Below are 18,960 nucleotides of genomic sequence, written 5' to 3'. Positions count from 1 at the left end.
TGATGTGATTAGTATTTAATCCTGTAGATGTTGGGGATAAAAATGTAAGTATGTATATCTTTTAATAACAGCTTTCCACATTCTGAACAACACCACTATCCAGTTTAAATTGGAAAAGATCCCAATAGACAGAGATTTAGATTTGACGTTCCCTTTGAGTAACGAAGACTTTGGAATATCAAGCATTATGAGAATCGAGGGAAAATTTGTCAACCCTCTTCAGGTATAATAATTTAATATTTACCAGTATGAATATAGATGTTTTACTCCACAGTTGAATATAGCAATTTTTTGATTAAAAAGCCTTTTTTGACGATATAGAAGAATGTCAGGGTCTGGGTTGTTTAGGGAACTGGAAAATGGAATACAGAATTCTACCTCTATATTGCCTGTTCAAATCTAACCCAGGGCAATGTTGTCCAGAAGTTAGTGTCATAAGGCATTTTGGTAGTCTGCTTGAAATGAGTTGATGGTCTTTCATTCCTAGTCATCCTCCGTCCACAGCACCAAGAACCCCCACTACCATTGTCCTAATTGGCATGCTTGTTAGGAATCTCAACAAAGATCAAGGATTCAATAATGTAACAGGGTTCATGTCCTGCCCCTCTTCCTGGGGCCCGCTTGCTACCCCCAATAAGGCTCAGAGAGGCTTCAGGGTTGTGGAACACCTGTTTCTTTATTTACTTAGTTATCCCACCACCAGTGTCTGTCTATATACAAGCTTTACAGGATTAGTCACCTCCTTTACAGGCAGAGTCAGCCTTCAGCTAGGAGGCCTCCAGTTCCCTCCCTGACTGACTTCTCCCTGGCTGCCCCCCTGCCTTCTGGCTCCCTCCCAGCCTTTATAGCCCTTGGCTTCTCAGGCCAGCAAGTGATGCCAATCCTCAGGCCGGCATCAGGCCTTTTCCATCATCCCCAAACTGTTTCCCCTGATTGGAGTTGACTGGGCAGGGGCTAATTAGGTGCTTTTGCACCAGCACCCTGCTACAGATAACAATAGAAAGTTGGCTTTCCTCTCATCCCAGAAATGTTTCCTCAAGGTCAAGTTGTTTGGGCTGGTGTTGGGAAGCTTATACTGTCTCTGCCCATGCTGTACTTGGTCTGTCGATAGGCAGAAGAATTAACTCTTCAGCGCTGTCATTCTGGTAACTTTCACCAGCATTAATTAAAAAAAATCCAATTCCTGCAAAAACTGTGGCATGAAGTAGCATTTAGAAGATCAAATTGTTTCTGTAATTGAACACAGTTATCATTGATCAAAAAATTATTTTTTTCTCTTTGGGATTGAATCCCCTGATTTTTAGTTTGGTGTTTCCAGCACAAGTTTTGTGCTACGGGAGATGCTGAAATCTTGAATTTGTGGAACAGTTCAATTTGTGTACCAGCTACCAGGATCTCGCTAGTCAGGCCTATGCTGGCTTCAATCTGAAACAGAATGTAGTGTATTTCAAACATTCCCCATGAATTGAGCCCATGTTGTTTTTTAAAAGGCTAATCCTCTGCCTGTGACATTGATTAGTTGTTGTGGAAATTATGATGGTGTGACACGGAGGATTATGACTTCATGTGAAGAAGCAGCTGTAGAACAGATGAAATGTTAAGAATTTAAATGCCTTTTTCATGTGAATGTTCTTAAAAATCGAGTAACAATGATGGAGGTGGTGAAGGGAGGGAAGCAAAGTAGATACACCTAAGCAGTATTGATTCTGAGTAGAATGTTTTTCAAAATTTGCTACATGATGTTTTCAGAACTTTAATGAAAGTTAATTGTTGGGGCCTAAGGTACTTGAAACAATGATATTTTAACATTAAGAAAATATGGAGATGTTTTTTACACACTTGCTGAGCTTGGAAAATATTAATAGATACTAGACTTATGACTATTTGTTTTTAAATGCAGGTGGTGTTAGCAAAACATGTATATGAGCAAGTTTTGCAAACCCTTGACCATTTAATTTACAATGAAGATTTGAATAAATTTGCATCCAGTTCTACATCTTCAACTTGTCCTAGTTCTCCTTCAGTATCGCTTCGCAGTGTAGGCTCAGAGTTCTCGAATGAACGGAAGGAGAATGGATTGTTCAGCCATTCCAGCTTTTCTGCTGTTCCAAACAAGTCAATGCCTGTTAGGGAAACAAAATCTTTTACCCAGATTCAAGCAAACTTTCGTATATCAGAACTCCAGGTTCAGTTATGTGGAGATCTTACACTTGGAGCACAAGGTCTGGTCAGCTTAAAGTTTCAGGATTTTGATGTTGAATTCACTAAGGATCATCCACATACTTTATCCGTTCAGATTACCTTGCGTTCTTTGCTGATGGAAGACCTGTTGGAAAAAAGTCCAGACTCTATGCATAAGAACCTCATGGTGTCCCGTGGAGCACCCAAACCATCCAGTTTAGCGCACAAGGAATATCTTTCCCAATCTTGCCCTTCAGTATCCCATGTGGAGTATCCAGACATGCCACGTTCCCTCCCTTCCCACATGGAAGAAGCACCAAATGTCTTTCAGTTGTACCAAAGACCAACTTGTGCCTCCCGTAAAACACAAAAAGAAGATGCTGACTCTGAGTATCCTTTGACTCCCCCACCTTCTCCGACATTAAACAAGTCCAAGGTGCCTTCAGGAAAAAATAACTTTGATGATTCATTGGTTCATATCAATATATTCCTAGTGGACAAGAAACATTCTGAATTTTCTTCTCGCTATAACAAAATTAACCGTAGTGTGGATGTTGACTTCAACTGTCTAGACGTTTTAATAACTTTGCAAACCTGGGTGGTGATATTGGATTTTTTTGGGATTGGATCCACTGCTGATAACCATGCTATGAAGCTGCAGCCTGAGGATATTCAGCAGATGGTAAAGTCGGAAGCAAGTATCTTATCAACTTCTGAAGTTCAGGATCCTGTAAACACCAAGCTGAACCTTAAGGTACTAGAAATACAGATGCTGGACATTGACCATGTTTGTCTCCATAACACATTGCTTTATGCAAATTTTAGTTGTGTTTTAATTCAAGTTAACATTTTTATATTTACAGTGGAGATCATTCATTCATATGTATCCTACGCACAATATATATAAAACCTATGTGGTAACTCCCAATTATACAAAAGTCTTTGGAAGGAAATACAAAATCTTTGCAAAATAGGGGATTAATAATAATGAATTTGCATTTTATGTGAATTTGGGGTAAGGGAACAGATTTGATTTTTAGAGAAAAGGGTTTTGGATAGCCAGTGTTTGGAATACTGGAGTTTGCCTGTTCTGTGGTAATCAGAGTAAGAGAGACTGTCAAGTACTCAGTAGTAGGAGAGTAGTCAGAGCCCCAATCCCACACTCACCTCTGCAAGCCTTATGGGACACATCAGGAAGGCTTCCTACTGCCTGCTAACCTTATCTGGCTGACTGGACCCCCAATAACTCATCACCCCCAGCCATCCCAGATAGCTTATTATGCTCGGCAGAATTTGATGGACTCCTAAATAGGGTCATCCTCCCATGTCACGGATGAACAAGCCTCATAAGGCCTCTGGGGAGAGGTTGGCTTTGTTGGGTCCCCAAAGAGCATCCCAAGAGTCACTGATGGCACCATGACCCCCTTGAGGCTTGTATATTCCACTCAAGTGGACAGGTTTGAGGGCCCCTGCCAAGCCCCAGGAGGCTTGCTTGGGTTAAGGATTAAGAAGGCCCCAATGAGTCTCCTAAAACTTTGTGAAGGATGAGTGTTCGGGAGACTTCTGAAGAACCCTCCTAAGGAAGATGTGGAACCTACAATCCTAGAGCTAATGTGGGTGGTTGATTGAAAATCTTAAGATCCCTAAGGTGCAGCGGGTGCTCAACCAGCTCCCTAAGACTTGCACTCAGTGGGGGTTGAGAGGCCCCCAATGAGTCTCATAAGACTAATCAGGTGGTTGTTGCACCCATCTAGGTCCCAAAGGCCCCAGTCAGAATTGGGGCTTCATTATGCTAGTTACTGTATAGACACGTAGGAATACAGTTCTTTCCCCAAGGGTCTTGCATTCTAATTGTGACAAGGCACAAACATTAAGAGGGAAGGGGAAGGAGGACGAAGGTAATCGTAATATATCCTTGTGGTTACATAGGATAACTGAGAGTGTGCAACTTGAGGGGTTCCAAATAATTTGAATGTTTGTTTTTTTAATGTAAATAAATGTCTACTAAAAAGGATGACACCCACCTCCCAACCTACCCATTGTTAGTGGATTGATTTCATTTAGGAGTCACAGTAGAAATGTCTTGAAAAGGCATATGGAGGAGGATAGGGTAGTGGACTTAGAGACTAGTTCAGTTGGACGTTCCACGTATATTGGGTACTTGGAGGAAAGTGCAAAGGCAGCTGTGGGAGAAATGGAAAAATGGGTGGTTCAGATTGTTATTGGAAGAGTGGACAATGCAGCAAGAGACTAGCAGATGTGGAAGGATGGGCAGAGTTGTGAAGGACCTTGAAAGTAAGGACAAAAACCTTGAACTTTATGCAATGGAGAAATGAATGACCATGAGGGATTCCGAGAGGGGGCTCAGATCATCAGAAAGGCAGGCAAGGAAGATAGCCTCGGTGTGTGGAGGCTGTGAAGGGGACGATATGAGTGTTAAAGGCAAATGTTCTCACTCTTAAAATTGAGTTTTTGTTTTCAATAACAGAGAGAAAGAGGGTCTTTACCTCCCCCTTCTTTAGATCAGTTCAAAGTTGGTTCCAGTTATGTGATCATATTACATACTACTAATCTGTTTCTTTTTGCTTGACCAGGTTCATTCCCTATCCTTAGTGTTGAATCAGACAACCAGTGAGCTAGCTAAAGCTAATGTGTCAAAACTTGTCACATATCTGGAAATGATTGGTGAGTATAGGTGGTAGTTAATATTTAAAAAATGCATACAATTTAGAATGAGAGGAATCGCTGCATTGGAATAGTGTCTTGAACTGGTTTTCCTTTACTGGGAGTTTGTTTTTGCTTGTCAGATCAGGCAAATTTTAATGCAGACTTTCAGCGGTTAATTGGTATTGATTAAATCACTGCATCAGGTAGCTCGCAGTGTTTTTCCCCACGTGACTTGTCCTGTGTCACATGGTGTTCCCTGCAAACACTGAAATAGGAATACCCTCTTAAGCCTGAAAGCTACAGGGCTTACTGTTTCAAATCAAGGGGTTTAGAGATTAAGTAACTCCCAGTAGTTGGAGGTTCCACAAGTGTATAGAACCAGTTCATTTTCTGTAAATGACAATTTATATCCTGCCAGTCTAGTTTTTTCTAAACCTTTATATAAATGAAAGATGGTTGTTGTGCACAACTATTCTGTTTAAACAGTCTTGCAGCCATTCTTTTCCAGTCTTATAAATTAACCCCATCCAGACATGTGTATTGTCATATTTTAAAGTTAATTTCCAGCGTGTTGTGCATAATAGGGTGCTAGGTTTGGAGGATTAATCTCACAACAACCTCTTTTTGGAACTTTTGCATCACTTGTAGCACGCTGAACACTTAATTCTTGGTGCGGAGATCAGCTAGGATCTAAATCTGTTTAGTTTTTGAAACCTTTTTTGTTCTGTTTTATAAAAAAGTGACATTGATTTTTGTTTACTTTTCAGAATGTGTACATCTCAATTTTTAGGCATGGGGTTGAAATGTAATGATTAGACTACATATGCAAACCTTATTTTTGGCAACATAAATTGTTTAGATTAGTACAATCTTTTTATTTTACTTGTAGGAGTGATTTGCTTTGATTTTTGGAATGTGAGATTTTGTGTTTTCCCATCTCTTTTGTTCAATAGTCTGTTAAAGGTCTAGGTTATCCCAGTAAAGGTAAGCCTGTTGTACGGTAACAAGGGATTTACTGCAGAAAGTTATTTAATATTAATGTCCTCAAAGGTAGATAATAAATGGTCTTTCTTTTGTTTTGTAGATGGAGATATAGCCCTACAGGGAAGCATTGGAAGCCTGTCCCTAAGTGATCTTACCTCTCATGGAGAGTTTTACAGAGAACGTTTCACTACAAGTGGTGAAGAGGCACTCATTTTCCAAACTTACAAGTATGAAATGGAACATTTTCTTGTTGCACAATGTTTAGCAGGTTATTAAAACAAAATATCAAAAAACATTAGAATGTTCAGCTTATAAAGAGCTCTATCTTGAAAGCCTGTGATGTTAAAATTTTACTCTTGTATCTGTTATAAACTCTTTTTAGGGATTTGACTGGTAATTTTAATTGATGGGTATCTGTCAACACACAGCAGGGAAGGAATTATTTAAAAATGTTGCTCATGGTTCTGTCAAGAGTGATTTGAAAAACAAAAAGAAGTTTGACCTTTCCCTAAATAAAATAGCACTTGTTTTTTTAAATTGAACAGTTTTGTGTCATTTGATACAACTAATGTTAAACAAAGATTTTATTATTATTAGAGCAAAGGTTAACTTTTAAACTTTAGAAAGCAGCATGTTGTGTAGATAAACACACTAGACCCCATCATGAGTTCTTTACAAAGACAAAGCTCCCATTGACATATTGGGCAAAATTCTCATTTTAAGGAACTCTGCATCAGACCCATGAAAAGTATATACAGGCAACCCCATGGTCCTCTTTAGGTTTAGCCTAGGGCTGTGTGGATGGTGTTCTCTAAAGGATGGAATATTTTTGTAGTGGCAGGCTACAGAGCATATATAAATGAGGAAGTGAGAAGGGAAGATATGTGGGAGAGGCGAGGGGACCTCCTTTAGTGTCACAATTCCAGCAGCCCTTGACCCTTCAGGGGGATCAGCTAGTGTTATGATAAAAATCTGAACTATTCTAATGACATTTGGGTTTTTTTGTGCCCTCAAAACTTCCCATTCATTATAAATTATACCATTTTTGAACTGCAATAAGTTCGTTTCCACTGGTCTCACTTACATTTTAGACTTAGGCTTTTTCAACATTATGTACTTCCTAAAGCTTGTTGTGCTCAGTGTAAATGCCATTTTGTGCTATCTTTTCTTCATATTCTGTCATTAGAAAATAAGTAGATTTAAAAATTGTTCAGACAGCATTAAGCTTAAATCAACAGAACACTTTGAAATTCAGAATTGAATGTTCTTCTCTTTTTTTTACCGTCACTTATGACCGAAGTATTGTAACACATAATACAGTATTTGAGATATAAAATATCACGGTTCTGGATATATGACCTACTAAGTTAAAGATAAAGTAGCAGTCAAAATTCAGAATTTCATATTTTTCTGCTAGCTTAATTTAATCACAGTGGTATTTATACATGTGTGGATTTAATTAAGAATTTATTCTTTCAAGTTGTGCTCTAAGTTCAGTTTTTAATTGTGCAAGTGTAAGGTACTGTTAAAGTTAAAATTGTCACTTTTCATTGAAACAGAATTTGCAAATGTTGCTGCTCAATTGTGAGTGAATGTAAAAATGTAGGGGTTTTTAAATTTTTTTATTATCTTCAATATTTTATTTTTTATCACAGATATGGGCGACCTGACCCTTTGCTACAAAGAGAGTGTGATATTCGTGTCAGCTTGCGGATGGCATCAGTTCAGTATGTGCATACTCAGCGCTTTCAGGCGGAGGTGGTGTCTTTCATCCAACATTTCACTCAGCTTCAGGATGTTCTAGGGCGCCAGAGAGCAGCAATTGAAGGACAAACAGTATGGTTTTTTTTTTTTTTTTTTTTTTTTTTTTTTTTAACATTTCTTTCTACAGTGTAGACATTCCTGGCCATTGAAAAACGGCATGCACTTTGTTTTACCGCATCGTCTCATAGTAACTTGAGAAGTATTAGGCTGTAATGAGGTTTGATTTCCCAGTATTGCAGGAGATGCATAACACTGTTAACATATTAGATGTTATGAGGGATCTTATTTGCTGGAAACCATTTCTGATTGCCCCCCCCCCCCAATTTACATTTTAAACGGGCATGTGTCAGTGTACATTAGTCAGGCATGTCAGTGTATACTAATCCCTGTGATATGATGGCATATAACCTTTTGCAATCTTGACCCATGTTGTATGACTGGGGCCAAGAAATGAAGATCAATCAGTCTGCTACCAGCTATCCTGTGGGTCACACCTGTATTACGATAAATAAAATCATCGATCTCATGTAGAAGTTCTAATTGGTGAATTTATCAGGAAAATGTATCCCAGCTTTGCAGGGGAATGGATTTGATGGTCTAATTGATCTTTTCAGTTTGTAATATATGAAATCCTAAATTGTTCTCACTCTAACAATGAAAGTTAATCCTTACTGTATCTGGGTCTTATTTACTAGGTGACTGAATATTATTTTAGTAATATCAGTATTTTTTCAGAAATGTAATGGACCAATACTCTGAAAATATACAACATCTTGGAGTTCTATTGGAAGAAACAACAGCCATTTTCATAGCACATCTTTTGATTATGACGAATACATGAGAATTTTGGATTTTGTATAAAGAATTTCTCATGGCTTCTTATTTGGCACTTTTATACATGTATTTGTGGAGCTTATTTATTTGTGTCAGGAAATGAAGAGAGATTACATATGGTTAATTTGTTTTTCACTGGCCTCTGGGAGGAAGGGGATTGATTTATATTGTGCTGTTGTCTGACTGTAAGGGTAAACTCTGAAGGTGAAACAGTAAATGCTGGCTCAAATTCTCTATTTTCTGAATTTAGATTGGTACTTCTGTGTGTTGCAAAGAATGCCTGATTCTTTCTGGAATCCTTAATCCTAGTTGGTTTAATTAGGCTGATTTGAAGTAGATGGGTAAAAACTCTTTCATATGCTGATCAAATTTCAGCCTAATGTGTTTTCACTAATAAAGAGCTGATGAAAAGTGTTGTCAGCTGTAATGATTTACAGATGTGATTATGTACTTCCTTTCAATCTGGGATGACTGTAAACAACAATTTGTAGGTAAACTGAAGTTTAGATTTTTTTTTTATATAGTTCAATTTTACTTCAGTGTTACCATATTAATTTATATTAATAAATTACTATTATTTATAGTATAAATAATACTATAATTTTACTGTCCCAGCCAAACTCAAGTATGGCTGGGACAGTAAAATGTTTTATGCTTTACTCTTCTTGTCTTCAACATGACTTCTGGCTAGTTTTCCGTGTTTGTCGCAGCCCTTTCTTTCCAAATCAGTCATCAGTTTCTCTATAGTTTAAACAAGAATTCACTATTGTAGGTTGGGAGAAAATTTAGAATTTCTCAGATTTCTGTCCATCTATATATTTGGTCTTAAATTAATATAAACGTTAGCTGTTATCAGCATTTGTCAGCAAACGAGCCAATTTTTAATTGGACTGCCTCTGAATGTATTTTAATAATATAACGGTCAAGAGCCATAGTAGGAGGAAGCTATTTCATATTAGATGATAGAAGCAGTAGAAATAAATCTTACCTTTAAAAAGTTTATATAAAGAGAGATTACAAAAATGACCAGTGGTGTTACAGGATTACCAAAAATGACTACATCTTGGTAAATTATTCTGTGGCACTTCAAAGTATCTTTTAAATTGGATGTTTATTCCACCAGGTGAGAGATCAGGCACAGCGAACCTCCCGAGTTTTTCTTGACATTGAAGCTGGTGCACCTGTCCTGCTTATCCCTGAAAGCTCCAAGTCTAACAATCTTATTGTGGCTAATCTTGGTAAACTAAAAGTCAAGAACAGGTTTCTCTTTGCAGGCAGCCCAGGTACCTTCTCATTAAAAGACAAGGTAAGAACAATTTTGTATATTTCTGAATTGAAAGAATAGCTCCTATTGATGTTGTTTATATTATTTTGCATTACAATCTTAGCTGTTTTGCTGCTAATAAAATTGTCAGAATATTGAATGAGATGTACAAGAAGTCCTTCAATTCCTTTGTGCAGCTGCCAGTCCTCTTCCAATAATTAGTCATTAATGTCAGGATCTGAGCCAGCTGTCATAAGTCAAACAAAATTCCCATTGGGTCAGTAGAGACAAGTGGGGCTAGATCTCCAAGAATAAGTAGAACATGCTTGATAAGCCAGGAGTTTGAGAGCAGAAGTGGTGTGATGTATTTTCTCCTTCCTCCCCGTCCCCTTTAACAAAGCCAAGCATATGTTCTTTGGTGGGGATCAAAATTAAGCGAGACTGATACTGAGAAGGGTAGCAATGTAATTTGTGTAAGGGAATGTATGTGGAACCCTCCTATTCAGTCTCTACCTCCGAAGTAGGTTGTTTGGGATCAGTTTCTTATAGAAAGCAGCATTTGGCAGGAGAAATGGAAAAGGGCTGACATTGCAGCACAAAAATGAACTGTTGGTAGCCGGTGTCAAACACTGTTCCCCCTTCTACTGATGTTCAAAAATGTTGTTCCACTGGTTTGGACAGTGGACTAGTAGCAAACTGATTATCGATCCCTTGCTTTCGGGATGCTTGATGCCTCTGATCCTTTATCCTCATTTCTTCCCCAAACTGTGGCTGAGATGGCCATTAGGGAATGTGAGATGTGTCTACTACAAGGTGATAATGAAATTCTAATGGAGAATTGACACGCTGCAATGTTGCTGCATTAACAGATTAAAATGGGATTTACATTAATATTTGGGGATTAAGGAGAAGCTGTGTGAAGGTCAATCACTTGAACTTTTTGCATAAGCAGTTGTATTAATAAATGTTGAATAATAGAAGATGTGTATCATTTGGGGCCTTTAATTGAAATTTTTTCCCCCTGCCCCTAATTTGTTTTTGAGGATTTGATTTTGCAAAGCAGTGCATACGAGGATCCCATTTTATGTGAGGTATTAATACATCTTTGCAGAGGTATTAGGTGTTCATTTAAAGAAAAAAGATCATTGTGGAATTCAGCACTTATTCACATAATATAAAAAAAATTAGTTTATATATTAAAAAAGGTGCATTTTTTTTGTTGCAGTGATTTTGTAGAATTCCATAAGGATTGGCCTTGGGTTTATTTTGCAGTGTTCTTACATTTATTTCTCCTTTAAGTTTTTCACACATGCCTGAAGATGACCATGTTCGGATTTTTTACATAACTTTGTGGATTTATGGGTGTTGTGATATGATTTTTGGGTTGCATGTTCTTTCTTTAACTTTTTTTTATTAATTAGGAATATGATGAAAGTTGCATATAAAGAATCCTGTCCAAAATGCCTTAAACTTTACAGCTAGAAAAATTCCTAATTTAAAGCTAAAAGGAAGGTTTTGAGGGAAAATTTAAAGATATGGAAATTATTTAATGGCTTATGAATGGGGGTGGCATTCTGTAACATCTCAAATACAGTACAAAAGTGAAAGAGCAAATTCTAGTAGTAGCACTGTAGGGGCAGGAAAGTGAGAAATCCAAGACTACTGAAGCAAATGGGGAAAATAGGTGGTGATTAGCTCAGGCAGGTAAAATGTTAAATCTAAGGGGTGTGTTTTAAAAAAAACAAAACCCCAAGCCCACAAAGATAACTTTGAATTGGATTTGGGGTATACAGAAGGTGTGTAACCCCAGTAGCGTTCAGTGAGAAGTATACAAGCATTAAAGGGGGGAAATAGACCCCATAACATTAACATATTTTTAGTTCATTTCCCACTGTTCAGAAAACCCAGACAAATTAAAAAACAAACAAACAACCTTTCATGTAGGTTTGAACTAGTAGGTCCCTTGCAACCCTCTGATGTTACATGCTGTCTTTTGAAGATGGAAAACTTTAGTGCATGAAACTTCTACAGTCTGAGTGAAGAAAAGGTATAATACTAAACACAAACATAAACAAAGCTCCTCTTCGTTCTGGGGAATTGTAATTGTAAAGATGAGAAATTATTCTGAGGCAAAGAGATTTGGCATTTTAAGGTGTTTACTAGTGGGGAGTTACCTTAAATTGTTTTGCTGCACTTAGGATGCATTTTTATATCATGTCAAAGGTGCCTAGAGCATATAGAAAGGCACCATTTTTAACATTTCTATAAATAAATGAATAAATTATGATTTTTGTAGTAATTTTCTGTTCACAGTATTCCTCATCTGAGGAATATGATTATGAGGAGTAGTTACTATGCTGTGTTTAAAAAAAAAAAAAAAAAAAAAAAAAAAAAAATTTTTTTTTTTTTTTTTTTTTTTTTTTTTTAAATCTATAGCAGTCATCATTTTACCCAAGTGAGCAAAGGCCTGAAAATAATTAGCACAAAGTTGATCATAAAATGTATGCAGTCTGACACTTCCAGCTATATCAGAAATATCCAAAATACAACCCCCTTAATAATAATAATTTGTAATGAAATATTTTTCTGAAACTTTAAAAAAGAATGTGTAGATTTTTCACTCCTATTTTTCTAAATGTATTATACTGTAAATCTTGTAGTGAAAAATTAAGAGATTTTTTACAAGTAGGGGCAAAGAGCTCATGTGTGATCATATGACTTCATTTTGGATCTGTTATAATATTTAAGGTGGGCCACAATTTTGAGTGACTTTTTCCCCCTCCAAATAGATGACTTTGTTTATGGTTAGTGGTTATATCACAGCTTCCACCCTTTATACTTTTTAGAAAATTACTTCATGAATACTCTATGTATTAATCTGTTTTAAAATTAGAAGTCCAGTCTCTATTGTAAATGACTGTATTCCTTTCCTTAGCAGGATTCTGTTCCATTTTCTTCACCACTGGGAACCCCAAAACACAACATAAAGAAAACAACAAATGCAGATGAATCTAAGGGGGTCATGAGCCTGAAAGAAGGGTTATTCATGAAATCATCTTCTGGAACAAATATTCTGAATCTGAAAAGTGAGTCTGGACTGAGTACATTGACTAAGCAGCAAGGACAACCACCAAAATCACCTGTTGCACAAATCCCTGACAGTCCAGGTATGTGAGAGATAATGGAACATCTACTTAACTTTTCCTCCTTTTAATGTCAATTATTCATTTTAGTCTAGGAGATACCTTATATGGCATGGTTACGTCATGGTTTTAGGGTTGACCTTTCTGTCTGCTACTGTTCATGTGAAGGGTGTAGGAATGTCTGTCCTTCCTTTTTGTATAGTTTGTAATTAAATTTCATTTCACTGTAGCATAATACCATTGATAACAGAAGCCTAGGAACAGAAGAGAGGGGCATTTGAGTGCCATGGTGAAAAAAACCTAGATAGATTTCCCTATCCACTGCTTGCCCACAGAGTTGTACTTCAAAATCTTAAGGTTTCATTTAAGATGTTAAAAAATGAGATTTTAATGAAATATGAAAACTAAAAATGTGCCCAGTAAATTAGGTCCTATGTTGTTTGTTTTGATATTGAATTTATTGTATGCTCTCCCATATTTTCAGGCCACAGGTTTTTGTATTGCCAGGAGATAACTGCATTATAGAGGAAGGAGAAAGCTGAAGGTTTGGGCGGCAGAGTAGTGGACATTTGGGATTTTGGTTTCTGGGAATGAGTAATAAGCAGTTTAGATTTGAGGGCATGAGTTAGTTAACAGTGTTCAATCCAACTCCCATTGAAGTCAGTGGAAGTATTTCTATTGTCTTCAGTGGGAATTAGGTTGAGCTTTAAATGATCAGCTGTGATATAATTAACAATGTTGAGATCTGTACATTTTGTTTTTAGGTTTTCAGAATTAACAACTCATTGAGAAGAGTGGGGAAGTTTGCAAGGTGGCTTCCCCCTCTCTCCTCCCCCCCCCCCCACTTTGTCTGGAAACTCAGAAAGATGTTACTACACAATTCGTGTTTTTAAGGTTGTTTGCAGTCACAAGGATTAGAAACATAACTTTTGCCTAAACATGAACGTTTAATTCTGGTGCACAATTTTGTTGCATGAAGTGGATTCCATGACACATTCTGCACCCACATAATTGAGGAATTCATGGTATAATACCTATGAGTTAATGCTTATGTGCATCAAATGCCACGGTGTTGGAGGCAGCAGCATAAGAATATAAACAGAACAGAATTATTTCCATAATAAAGTCAACTTTCTTCTGCAATAAAGTCAGTGGTTTTATTAGTTCAGAATGTTTGATCTTGCTTGATATATGAATCTTGTGTCTTCTTACAGAGGATCATATCTGCCTGTTAGACTGCATTGTGGTTGATCTGCAGAACATGGACATCTTTGCTGCAGAGAGATACTCTAGAGAGTATTCTAAGGCTATGGAGGACACCAGTGCAGATCTGACCTTCCCTTCCTACTTTGTCAGGCAGACAGGAGGAAGTCTCTTAACAGAACCTTTTGGATTGAAGCTGCAAGTAGAGAGAAACTTAGACAAGTGAGTTATAGTTATCTGGATAATTTCATACTCTATACTATGGTTTAATGTATATTGTTAATTCCACAACAGATTTAGATTTCCCCCCTAGCTTTACTGATATTTTGAAATATTACTACCCATGTTACACAGCCCAGCAGTTTGTAAGTAAATATGATAAGAAGCACTTCACACTATAGTTTTTGACATGTATTTGAAAATAAGGACAAAAAAATCAAATTTAGATGCCTAGGATTAAATACTTAAATCCATATTGAGGCACCTAAGTATGTTCCTTGATTTTCAGAGGTGCAGAGTACCTGCATTTGGCCTTGACTTCAGTTGGAATGATTGAATGCTTAGTATCTCTGAAAAACAGGCCACTTATCACAAAAGGCTCCATACTCCACTTAAGAGCTCTTAGGCTGAGTATGCTGTCTTTCACTGAAGTTTCTAACTTGCCCAATAAACCCTTCTCCCAATCCTCTCCTGTTCTTCCCCCCCGCCCCCCCTTTTCCCATCAGCAGAAACTCCACTTCTCTCTTACTCTTACCCTCTCAACTAACTTTCCTTCCTACTGCAGAAGTGGTTTTAATTACCCTTTCCCTCCACTGGTTCCGTTCTGACCTCCTATTTGTTTTTCCTGGCCTGTTCTTCCAATGCACTCTGCTTTCCATCAGCTGGTTCTAAGCCTGAGTGGAAGGAGTTAGAGGGTATTTCAAGAAAGCTCCCAGCAGTGCAGAGGTAGGGCCAATTAGGAATTATTCCAAACAAGAATCCTCACTCAGCCCCAATCACCTGATGGTCAGAAACCCATTCGTACAGGCACAAGGCCCTTAGCAAATCCCACCCCCCAAACCATGGAAGTGGGAGCAATGTGCAAAGTACTAAACACTTGAAGCGGGGGTAGTATTAAGCGTTAGCATTTGGGGTTTTTTAATAAGTGTTTTTAAAAAAAGCTTTAGGCATTTTCTTGAACATCTATAATTCTACAATGATTTTATATTTATCTAGAAAGTAGTCAAGAACTTAGGTAATTTTTAGGCTTAAAGTAAAATTTTCAAAAGCTCTTAAGTGACTTAAGTGCTTCAGTCAGACCCATTGACTTTTAATGAGACTTCAGCACTTAAGTCCTTTAGGTGCTTTTGAAAATTTTACCTTAAAACACTTAAACACAATGAGTCTATGATTTGTCACTTAAATTGGTGATATGTCTTGGATGGAAGAATATCTGCCATCTTCTCATATACCATTGAAACCCATATCTGGATGAGAGATACTGCAGTTCAGTCAGGGAGGTGAAACTGTTTTCTGTTAGATAATTTGTTGTTTGTTTTCCCGGGCAGTAGGCATTGCAATTGAAGGTTTTATGACGTAGATTTTTTCTCTTTTGTAGGGAAATGAGTCATGCAGTTCCAGACATATCAATTCATGGCAATCTGTCATCAGTCCATTGCTCTCTGGATCTGAGTAAATATAAACTGATTCGAGGACTATTGGAGAATAACCTTGGGGAACCTATAGAAGAGTTTATGCGACCTTATGATCTGCAGGATCCAAGAATTCATGTGAGAGAAACTTTGAGTTCTATTAGGTTAAAAACGTGCAAAAAAATCCTGTCTAGAGTTTGTTAAAAGACACTGTTTCACTGGTAGGTAAAAGTTTTAGTGGAAGAACAATGGTGGTTGTGAAGCTCTCTGTTTGAATGTGTTTGGGAATTCTCTGTCTCAGGAGCAAATAGAGGAATAAAGGGGAGCATGTGTGTCATTTCTGTCATAACCTGCTATTGTCACTGCTTGTTTCAGAGATTGTTTTGAAAAGAGATTATGAACAGTAGTAATTGACCATGGATGGTAGTGGCATTTAAACAGGCTTGCTGATTTAAAAGAAAAAAATAGTGTTCAATATTATAACAAACATGAAAACTGTGAGTTTTAGTGAAAACTCTAGTGTGGTTTTTCTTAGATGCCTTGTAGCAGAGTCCTGAATGTCCCCTACTCATTAGGCACAGCATCAAATACCATCCTTCCAGAAAGACCAGACAGCACACCATCTGGAATGAATCAGTATTTGTCGTTAGCTGTTGGAAGGAGGAGCTGAATAACAAATTTAATCTTTGTTCCTTGTGGGGATCCCGAGTACTGTCTCCACAGCACACCGATCCCCTATCTACCATGAAGGCAAATTTACATTTTTGAAGATTTACCAAGAACATGCAGGGTTCCCCAAAGATTTTAGACAAGGCTGCGTGAATCCTTCCTGGTACTAATATGTGCAGCATATAAGTGTTTATTTTTAAAAAGCGCATCCTTAACTAGTTAATCATTTGATTAGTACTTGAGAGTAAATTTAAAGCTTCCAGGGAAGGGAATTAATTGGAATTGAAAATGTAGTTGGGTTGTTGTTTCCTTTAGGGCTTTGGTGAAAAGCCTGACATGGAGAGTACTTTATTTAAAAAAAATAAATAAATGAAATTGTTTCACAGGCAACAAAATTATGTTCATTATAGAAGGAATTTGAAATTATTCTTTTTTATAAAACCAATAGAACAGGTTAGTTGACATTACTGTGGAACTGAATTACATTTGTTCTAGTTTGTGGTTACAGTTGTTCTAAACTTTAACTTTTCTGAAGTACGTTAATCAAGTTTAGTTGAGAAAACACTGTATATGGCCTCATAAATGTTTGCTTATTTTGCTCATTAGAAAATTCTTAAATCAAGGATCTGAAATAACCAAGGTGTTTTATGGGGAATCTTGGTGTTTTCCATTTTCAGACTGTGTTGAGTGGAGAAGTGTATACCTGTATGTCGTTCCTTATTGACATGGTTAATGTGAGTCTGGAACTGGTTGAACCTAAAGGAAAGGATGGACTCAGCTCATTAGCCAGGTATGGCTTTGACTGCTGCTTTTAGTCTGAATTAATGCTTATTAAGTGTAATAATTTTCTTAACATTGTGATATGAAGGAAATAAAGTATGCTGATTTATTATACAAATTGATACTTAAATATTTGTACAGAATGCATAAGCTAGATGGAGTCTGAATTAGATGGTTTGATGGGCAAGTATTATATTACTCTAAACCTCTTAATTTCCTCGCCTCTCCCAAGTTGTATTTTGGAATAAGAACAGTCACCTAATAGTTGGGCTTTGCGTGAAAAACCCAAGGGTTGAAATTCCAGATGGGTTGACTCAGCCCATTATCCTTCCAAGACAGATGGGATTCCATGCAGTTTGAGAGTTGAAGGACTTTCAGGTTAATCCTTAAAAACAGAAGTCCCGTCTGCATTTCATAGACACTTGAGATTCCATGGCTCTTCTTTTTAGTAGGAGTTTATGTAGAAAGAGTCTTAACAATTAATTATATTTCTTTTCATTTAAATCTGCCAGGTTTGACTTTAAGAAATCCAAGTTGCTTTTTGAGAGTTTCTCAAATCAAACAAAATCTGTTAACTTGGTTTCACATTCTATGATGGCATTTGACACTCGTTATGCTGGGCAGAAGACAACCCTAGGCATGCCCAATGTGTTCAACTGCATCTTTCAGTCATCAAAGAACAGTAGTAATAAAGGAGCAATACAGATTGAGTTGCATTTCAGGTAGGTGAATCCAGGAGCTCTTTTCTTTATATCATATTGGCGTATGAATGCATAGATACAAAAAAGTATTCAGTGTTGTTATAGTGATGTCAGTCAACAAGAGAGACAAGGTGGGTGAGGTAATATCTTTTATTGGACCAACTTCTGTTGGTGAGAGAGACAAGTTTTTGAGCTTACACCGAGCTCTACTTCAAGTCTGGGAAACTTATTCAGAGTGTCACAGCTAAAGACAAGATGGAACAGATTGTTTAGCGTTAGTAGTTAACACATTTCAAGGGACATTTCAAGGTGAAGTGGCTTTTATAGTCAGAGAACATCAGTATTTCTTCTTCATCATAAACTCTTCTTTACCCTTACATTTTGTAATTTTTTAAAAAATTACCTGCCTACAAATGAAGTCTTTATTACATATATACATACATACATATGATATGTATTTAAATTATAGAATTTTTATTCAAAGGTCAGAGGGGTAGCCGTGTTAGTCTGAATCTGTAAAAAGCAACAGAGGGTCCTGTGGCACCTTCAAGCAACTCTTGCGTCTGATGAAGTGGGCATTCACCCACGAAAGCTTATGCTCCAATACTTCTGTTAGTCTTAAAGGTGCCACAGGACCCTCTGTTGCTTTATTCAAAGGGATTATGCACCTGCAGTTAAAATAACTTTCCAATAGATGTCGCTCTTTCCTTTTTTGGGGAGTTAAATAAATCCAGAAATGGCACCTCATCTACATAACGTATTTCAACAATAAATCCCCATGCTCCCTCATGTAAATGGGCATTGGTCTTTCACTTGCTGTCTTGGTTCATATAATACTCTTGGAATGCTTGAAAGCATCAGAAGTTTGAGTGTTGTCCAGTTCTAATTATATGTTGTTTGAAATGAAGGTACCTCATAATAATGTAACCATGTAAGAAAAATGATTGTATTTTGCACATGGCAACATTTAGAGTTCTAAATGTAACATCTTTTTATTATTTTTTATTAGTGGGTGTGTGTTGTCTCGTTGGTTAAAGGAAGGGAGAGGGAAGTAAGACGCTTGTGATGTATTCCGAGTCCTGACACAGACTCACTGACTGAACTGAGACAAGTCATTTGACCTCTAACTCTTTCACACT

The 18,960-nt window shown here is 37.2% G+C and overlaps 1 protein-coding gene across 1 annotated transcript in view; it reads left to right on the top strand.

Moving 5' to 3' along the window:
- Positions 1–18,960, top strand: part of VPS13D (vacuolar protein sorting 13 homolog D) — a 193,845-nt gene that overhangs the window by 28,744 nt on the left and 146,141 nt on the right. Inside the window, exons 20-30 of the mRNA XM_065421413.1 lie at positions 72–223; positions 1,901–2,935; positions 4,776–4,866; positions 5,933–6,059; positions 7,488–7,668; positions 9,554–9,736; positions 12,633–12,861; positions 14,052–14,262; positions 15,638–15,809; positions 17,018–17,130; positions 17,633–17,842. Coding sequence (XP_065277485.1) covers positions 72–223; positions 1,901–2,935; positions 4,776–4,866; positions 5,933–6,059; positions 7,488–7,668; positions 9,554–9,736; positions 12,633–12,861; positions 14,052–14,262; positions 15,638–15,809; positions 17,018–17,130; positions 17,633–17,842 — 2,704 coding nt within the window. The remainder of the gene's footprint in view (positions 1–71; positions 224–1,900; positions 2,936–4,775; positions 4,867–5,932; positions 6,060–7,487; positions 7,669–9,553; positions 9,737–12,632; positions 12,862–14,051; positions 14,263–15,637; positions 15,810–17,017; positions 17,131–17,632; positions 17,843–18,960) is intronic.

Source organism: Emys orbicularis, chromosome 22 (assembly GCF_028017835.1).
Source record: "Emys orbicularis isolate rEmyOrb1 chromosome 22, rEmyOrb1.hap1, whole genome shotgun sequence".
Classification (NCBI taxonomy): Eukaryota; Metazoa; Chordata; order Testudines; family Emydidae; genus Emys; species Emys orbicularis.
The sequence above is the reverse complement of the archived record's forward strand: the minus strand, read 5'-3'. Positions and strand labels throughout refer to the sequence as shown.